Below are 7,780 nucleotides of genomic sequence, written 5' to 3'. Positions count from 1 at the left end.
CCTCTGGCCTGTTTCTCCATCTCTCAGAAGCCCGTCGAATTCGATGGTGGGATTAGAAGGAGAAGAGTGGGTCTCTCTCAAACAGACGGGCCGTCGTTTCTCCCCTTGGCCACCCTCCCCTGGCTGGGCACCTCTACCCTGGCATCTCCCTGACCACGGGCGCCCCAGGGAGCAGGGCGTGGGGGACCACAGCTCTTCCCTAAGACCCAGGCTCTCTGCTTTGGCTCAGGGTCCCCACCCAGGCGATGGAGTTAAACAACGCAGTAAGTGCCTGTGGTTGGTCATCTCAGCCCCTCCTGTGGAGGGATGTGAGGGTCAGAGGAGAGGGCCCTGGAGTTTCCATAAAAGACGCGAGGTCTCCGGGTGCACCGGCTGTTTTGTTTCCCGGCCACAGGCCGGCTGCCTCCCTCCGCTAGGCCTCGGCCCCGCCCGGCCTCCCTACCCGCTGCTCTTCGCTCTGGTTCGACTACAGGAGTGTTGGTACCAGAAGGGTCTTAGGCCCTGAGTGTCGGAATCCCAGGCCGGCCAGAACCACTTACCATCTGGGACAGTGTCTCCTCGCCTCTGTTTTCCTCTCTGGAAAATGGGGTTGATGCTCCCTCCACCGTGGTTGTTCTGAAAACTAAATCCAGGCGGCGGGCTGCTCTCGGTTGGACGCTGCCCCGGGCTGGCCCTGGAAGGCGGCTGTGTCTCTCCGCGATAACCCGCGTCCGGTGAAGCCGGCTGCGCCCGCGCGCGTCCGCGCTGCGACCCGGTGAGTCCGTCAGAAGGCTTGCTCCCGAGCGGCCACAGCGCCGAGGGCGACGGCGTGGGCCGCGAGGCACTGTTGTCGCCGCGCTCCCCGCGGCAGAAGTGAGAGGGGACTCCCCGCTGCTGACAGTCGGGCCTGCCCCCAAGACCTCTGCGGCCAGGAGTGGTGGCTCTTGCTTCCCTACCAAGGCTGGGGCCTCCGGAGGAGCTGGAGACCCGCTTGCAACTCAGCGTGACGTCGGGTGTGACCACGGACGCGTGGCCCTGCGGAATGGGATTGGGGCGCGGGAGCATTTTCTTACATTTTGAGACTGAATCTGAGAACTGCAGAGTTCTGTCCTACTTTTGGCATTAAAAGAATATTTCATTAAGTGTAAATATTAAAATATGCCTCAATTGTGCAGCTTTGACACCCGGGATCTTTAAAAAAAAACAATGACCAGCCCATTCTCTTGCGGTTTCTTGGAAGCCCTCGGGTCTTCCTGCCCCGGTATACACACGCACAAATATGCATACAAGCACACACACACACACACACACACACACGTGCACACATACACATACCACACATGCTCGCGCGCACGCGCGCGCACACACTGTTCCTCACGCTTGGTCCAACACTCTCCCCGCGACGAGGTAATTACGGTCCTTGCCGGACAGTGATTGGCCAGTCTGTTCCTCATCGGGGCCCCGCAGCCAATGGGTGGTTCCCCGGCCGAGGCCCCGCCCCGTTGCCCCCGCCCCCCTCCCCCCGGCGCGGGTGGCTCGGGCCCGGGGAACGCATCACGCGGGGCCGGACTGGCCGCGACCCCACGCCTGGGCCCCAGGCCGCCTGCCCTCGGCCGCAAGAGTGCCTGCGCGCCCAGGTCCGGGCGGCGTCTCCGGCCGGTGGCGGCGCGCGGGGCTCGCACGGCGTCCTCGAGCTGGGCCGGCGGCCGCCGGGCCCGCGCCGCCCCGCCCCTGCTGGCCCCTCCCCTGCCCTCCCCGCCCCCAGCGGGGCCGGCCCGGGCGGCGACCAGCGCGGCGACGGGAAAGGCGAGCGAGGCGGCCGCCCGGCCGGCTGTCGGCACGCACCCGCTCCGGGCCGATCGCAGTCTGGCAAGGAGGCCGCTGCCTGCCCCGCGGGGCCCGACGCCAGCGCTCCGGGCAGCGGCTCTAGGGTCGGGCCGCGCGTGCGCCAGAAAGTCGCGCGCCACGGTCCCCAGCGGGGACCGGGATCGGCCGCGCCCCGGGCGCCCAGAACCCCGAGGAGGCCGGCAGAGTTCGACGGACCCAAGGCCGCGATGCCGGACGAGCTGACGGAGCCCGGGCGCGCCACGCCGGCCCGCGCCTCCTCCTTCCTCATCGAGAACCTGCTGGCGGCAGAGGCCACGGGCGCAGGGAGCGGGGCCCAGGGCGGCGGCGGCCGCGGGGAGGAGAGCGGCGACGACGGCGATCCTGAGGACGAGGACGCGGGGCGGGCGAGGCGGCGGCGGCTGCAGCGGCGGAGGCAGCTGCGCGCGGGCTCCGGGAGCGGGGAGGCGCGGGCCCGCGCGCTGCTTGGGCCGGGCGCGCTGGGCCTCGGTCCCCGGCCGCCCCCGGGTCCCGGGCCGCCGTACGCGCTGGGCTGCAGCGGCGCCGCGCGCTGGTACTCGCGGTCGCACGGAGGCTATGGAGGCGGCCTCAGCCCTGACAGTGAGTGGGGCGTGGGGAGGGGTGGCCCGGGTGGTGGGGCCCGGCTTCTTCCCATCCCATTTGCTCCGGGACTTTGGGTTCGTTGGCGGCCTTTCTGGGCCGCCCTCCTCCTGTGTCTGTGGTGGGCTCTGCGGTCGTATGGGGAGAGCCCCTGGTTGAGCAGGTTTGGAGGCCCATTCTCCAGGGCAGGGTCCCCCACGCAGGGAGAAGCTTTGGCAGGGTCTGGGTTTTGCCCATGGCCTTGGGAGAGCAATCTGGGGACAGGGGACAACAGCTAAGAAGAGGAAAGAAAGGGAGGGTGAAATAGAACGGAGAACAAGAGGACACGCGAGGGGACACGGTGGGGAGAGGCCGGAGCGAAGAGGGAAGAGCGGGAGAAAGGTGTTGGGAGAGGAGGAAGGCGAAGTGGGGAGAGAGAAGGTGAAACAGAAGGCCGAAAAGAAAGCGGTACGTGCCAGGGAGACAGCAAAGATGAAGGGCGGGAGACCCGGCAGAGTCAAACTCAGCAAGATGAAGGGGGCACGGCGTGGGGGGAGCCGGGGGTGCAGCGCGGGGTGGGGGTGGTGGGCTTCCACAGAAGCTGTGTCCGCAAAGCCTCCTCTGCCAGCCGCAGACCGGTCCTGGGGCAGGGGCCTAGATCTCCCTGTGGGGCCGGCTGTGCCAGGCAAGGAGGCTGTGTTCCGAAGACCCCCCCTCCCTTCTCTGCCCCTCCCCCTCCCTGCCTTTGTTCCCTGCTGAGAGCTCCGAGGCTGGGGGTGGCGGTTTTCAGCCCCAGAACCCACTCACCCCTCTTGCCCGGGCATTCTGGAGGTGCATTCTGCTCTCCCTCTCCCCAGGGTGGCTGCCTCCCTTGGGGCCCTGCCCTTTGGAAGAAGCCCCCTCCAGGAGCAGGACTACGAAGCTAGGCTAACCTCAGCCCTGGGCTTTGCCAGCCCCCGCTCCCTGCACCCCAGCGGAGGACTCAGGCTCCTGCTCTGAAGTGCTTTCAGCTCCTAGCGAAAGTTAGCACAAAAAGAGTGCTGTGGGTGGGGGTAGGTGGCTAGACCCCTGTCACCTCTTGGATCCCCCTCCCTGGAGTAGGAGTGAACACTTTGCAAAGGGACCCGCCTCTCAGAACCTGTGCCCGGAAGGTCCTGGACCCCTACCCTCTTCATTTTGCTTCCAGGAAGCTTGAGCAGGCCTGTTTGGTTACTTGCCCTGAAACTGAGTGATCAAATGTGGTGCCCTTCCGGGGGTGTTTCTGAAACGGTCTCACAGGGTGAAATGTGTTCCCCTTCTGCCCCTAGAGTTTTGCCCCAGCCCCAGCCCCACCAGCAGCCCTCAGAGACGTGGTCCTTTCTAGTTCATATAATGCGGGTTGGAGGGTCCCTGTTTTGAACCAGAGCTGGCAGGCCTGGCTTGGCTTCCTGTGGCAATACAAGGGCCTCTGAATCTGGAGACCCCCCCATATTGGGGGTGCACATGCCAGCCTGGAACCTGCCCCCTCTTTGGACACAGTGAGGGCTCACACCACCGGCACCAGGGACACAGCACCCCTGTGCGGCTGCTGGGCGTGGGGCGTATGCACCAAGCGGCTCACACCAGCTCACCAGTGTCTGTCGGGCGCTCACACTGCGGGCACACCGCTGCTTTCGGTGGGCCGGCCTGGCCAGACTCGACTTGACTGCGGGAATGCCAACCTGGGGCCTGTGTGCACGCAGAAGGCTCAGCCCGAGGCAGAAGGGACGCTGGCCTGAGTTGGCCTCACAAGCCCGGAAGTCAGGCGGCTGCCCCATTTCAAGCTGAGCTTGGAGTCTGGACCAGCATCTGAGTCCTGGGCAGGCTCTTTCACCTGAAGCCATCATCCTTTGCTAGCCCTGGGGGTGGGGGGCAAGGCATTGACTCACCTCTGGGAGACAGGGTGGAGCTTGGTTCTTGAAGCCTGAGCTGGGGTTGGGGGCATTGTGGGCTTCTGCACCCCCACACCCTCAGATTCAATCAGGGCCTCATGGGCTTGGGGTGGTGTGTGGGAGCTGAGTGTTTCTACACAGCCAGAGCTGCACTTGTCTCTCGCCCTCTGAGCTGACTGCGGGCAGAGAGGGCACGCCTCTGTGGATATCTGGATTAGGGGCACAGGAAACGGGGGTAAACAGGCCACCTGTGTCTCCAGGGAGGCGTTTTGTTGGCCGGTCATCTGCATTCGCTTATTCTCCATCAATGGGAATATTTCTGTGCAAGCGGGAATTTTGCATCTTCTCCTAGGAGTGAGTGGGGAGGGATCATGGCAAGTCTTTATTTCTGGGTCTGGCGGTCTTGGCGGAGGGCTGAGTGCCAGGGGTGAGGTGGTCTCTGTGCTGGTTTTCCGGGTGCATATTTCTCAGAAGGACCTTTCTTTCCTCTGTGAGGTGAGCCCCTGGGGCCGTTGAGTGTTGTTTTGATTCGAAGCCAGTGGTTATGGAAGCCAGCCTTTTTCTTGCGTTTCTATCTGTGTGGTGTTTTTTTTCTTTCCTTTTTTCTTCCTTCTGTGGATGCGCCCGGAGCGTGTTCCCAGCGTGTTGGTTTGGAGCTTAGCTCAGGTCTTAAAGTTCACCTCTGGATGCCCGGCCTCTCTCTGTCCAGCGTGGGGGTGAGATCTACCGAGCGTGGTGGAGGACGACCCGCCGCCATCGGCGGAGCTGTCTGGGGACTGTTTCCTTGCTGTGGTCGGGGCAGACCTCACGGGGTGCGGGGAGCAGCTGGCTTCAGCGACAGGTTCGCGGAAGGGATCAGCCTCCAGATCCAACCCATGTTCCCCCTCTTTCCCCCCTGCAGGCAGCGACCGGGACTCACCGGAGACGGGCGAGGAGATGGGCCGCACAGAGGGCGCCTGGCCGAGGGGCACCGGGCCGCGAGCGGTGCAGCGAGAGGCGGCGGAGCTGGCGGCGCGGGGACCGGCGGCCGGCGCGGAGGAGGCGGCGGAACTGGCCGAGGCCCCCGTGGCGACGGCGGCGGCCGGGGAGGCCCGCGGCGGGGGCGGCGGCCGCAAGAAGAAGACGCGCACCGTCTTCTCCCGCAGCCAGGTCTTCCAGCTCGAGTCCACCTTCGACCTGAAGCGCTACCTGAGCAGCGCCGAGCGCGCCGGCCTGGCCGCGTCCCTGCAGCTCACCGAGACGCAGGTCAAGATCTGGTTCCAGAACCGCCGCAACAAGTGGAAGCGGCAGCTGGCGGCCGAGCTGGAGGCGGCCAGCCTGTCCCCGCCGGGCGCGCAGCGCCTGGTCCGCGTGCCCGTGCTGTACCACGAAAGCCCCGCCGCCGGGGCCGCCGCCACCGCCGCGCTGCCCTTCCCGCTGGCCCCCGCCGCGCCCGCGCCGCCCCCGCCGCTGCTCGGCTTCTCTGGGGCCCTCGCCTACCCGCTGGCCGCCTTCCCGGCTGCCGCCTCCGCGCCCTTCCTGCGGGCGCAGATGCCCGGCCTGGTGTGAGCATCCCCGACCTGCTGGGCCCACGCCCCGAGGCCAATCGGGACTTGTGTGGACGCGCCCTCCGGGGGCGTGGCGGCGGCGGCGGTGGTGGAGCCTGGGGGCCTTCGGTCGATCGGGGGTTAGGGGGCTCTCCGGTGGACCCACTGCGCCTCCAGAGCGCAGGCTGCCGCCTCGGGGGCCGTGCCCTACTGTCGGCCAGAATGTAACAGAGACCCAGGTGATTGTGGCTCCACAGACAGTCGCTAGGCTGGGTCCCCGCTGGGAACAAAGCATCACAGACAGTCGGCCCTGCAGCCCAGGGTCCTCCCCTCCCGCGGACAGGCCTCAACCTCGGAGCAAACCTAGCTCGCGCCCCTCCGGAGCCAGCAGCTGGGCGCAGTCCACAGCAAATCCAGGCTGCCCAAGATGCTTTGTGGAAGGGCCCTCTCCTACAGGCGCAGTGACCCTGCCCCGGACTATGCGTCAGCGATCTCTGGAGCACTGTGATCAGCCTGATGGCCTTGACCTTGCATCCCGGCAGAGAGAGAGAGATTCCCAGGGAGCGAGTTCCGGTGAGGGGAAGGGATGAAGATCCTGCCAGGCGGTGCTTCTGTCGGATTGTCCATTCCGAAGGCAGGGCTCCTCTCCCGGGCTGCAGTCCTTGGTTATCCCGGCGAAGACTTTTTTTTTAAACGAATCTACTTATTTGCGTATGGAATAAAAAGGGACATTTTCTGGACAGTTGCTGCTGCTTTGTAATCCCTGGGGCTGAGCTCCTCTCTGGTAGTGCACTGTGGTGGGCGCCATCCCCAGCCTCCTGGAGCACCTTCCAGTCCTGGCCAGGGGCAGGTGGGTAGGTGGGTAGGGCAAGCCCCCACTTTTCCCACAGGGAGGCCCAGGGAGGCCTTAGGGGAAGTCAGGGTTGGGGACGAGAGGGACCTAGAGTCAAAGAAGGGATCCTCTCCTATCCTGTGTCACTCAGTTCTGGAACGTTCAGTACAACCAGAAGTCAGGAGTTGAAGGCAGAACCTATCACTTGGCCCGGGGGGCTGCCAGCTACATGAGCCTCTGTGCCCACGGCTCCCTTCTGCCCTGGAGCTGAGACTCATCTCTGACATGGGGGCTCCTTCTTTTGGTCAAAACAAAACACTGGCGCCAGTCAGCCCAGCAGGGCCCAGCGAGGAGCAGGGCTCTCTGGCCCAGGCCTCACCCCGGGGACCATTGGCAGTCCCTCTTGAACTGAAGGATTCAGACCCTGGGCAAGGTCCTGAGTTTATGGGCTCTGAGTGAATGCGTATTGCTTAGCTCGTTGCCGTGGCTGGATCTCTGCAGCCAGCCTGTTGCAGGGTGGAGACAGTGGTCTCCTGCGTAAGGGAAAGATGCTTTATGGGGTGCTCATAAAGATGCTTTCAAGATGCTGCTCAAGTCAGGAGAGAAGCCATTCAGTTGCTTGAAAGGGTCTCTCCTGAGACAGAATGGAACCCCTTGGAAACCTGTCTCCACCCCCACTGGCTTTGGGTCTTCGAGTGGAGCAGACATTCCAGGCTGAGATACACATCCCGGTCCCTCGGTCTGGTTGGTCTGGCCCTCGGAGTTCTCAATGGTGGCGCCAGACAGCCCAGGAGAAGGCGCCACAGGGGTCTCCCCACCCTGAGTGGGGGGGGGGGGAAGGAGGTCCATCTGTCTGCCCCTGCAGCCCAGTTCCCTGACCCAGAATCATCCCCTGCCCCAGACCTTCCAGTTGGTTCCGTGTACCCTGAGGCTGGGCTCTGGCAAGCTGGTGGTGGTGGTGGGGCTCCAGGGGGACTGTGGGGGCAGGCAGCCCGGGGCGTAGGTGGTCCTTGCTCCTCTGGGCTCTAAGGTCCCCACCTTCAGGCTCCCAGTGCCCAGGGCCCGACCAGGGCAGGCAGGCCCCCTGAGAGCCTCACCCCTCCCCTCCA

General features: G+C 65.0%; 1 protein-coding gene across 1 annotated transcript; it reads left to right on the top strand.

Annotated features, from left to right (window-relative positions):
* Positions 1 to 2,033: 2,033 nt before the first annotated feature.
* HMX1 (H6 family homeobox 1) lies at positions 2,034 to 5,861 on the top strand. The gene is made up of 2 exons (XM_052641672.1): positions 2,034 to 2,424; positions 5,215 to 5,861. Exons 1-2 carry the CDS (start codon positions 2,034 to 2,036, stop codon positions 5,859 to 5,861), a joined length of 1,038 nt encoding a protein of 345 aa, XP_052497632.1.
* The last annotated feature ends 1,919 nt before the right edge of the window (positions 5,862 to 7,780 follow it).

The sequence above is a fragment of the Budorcas taxicolor genome, chromosome 6 (genome assembly GCF_023091745.1).
Source record: "Budorcas taxicolor isolate Tak-1 chromosome 6, Takin1.1, whole genome shotgun sequence".
NCBI classification, from domain to species: Eukaryota; Metazoa; Chordata; class Mammalia; order Artiodactyla; family Bovidae; genus Budorcas; species Budorcas taxicolor.
Note: the sequence above shows the minus strand (reverse complement) of the source record. Positions and strands in the feature narration are given on the sequence as shown.

Excerpts from the sequence above, each read along its gene's own strand:
- HMX1 (XM_052641672.1), top strand. The coding sequence starts at position 2,034 with ATGCCGGACGAGCTGACGGAGCCCGGGCGCGCCACGCCGGCCCGCGCC. Across the intron at positions 2,425-5,214 it reads AGGCGGCCTCAGCCCTGACA|GCAGCGACCGGGACTCACCG; the intron begins GTGAGTGGGGCG and ends TCCCCCCTGCAG.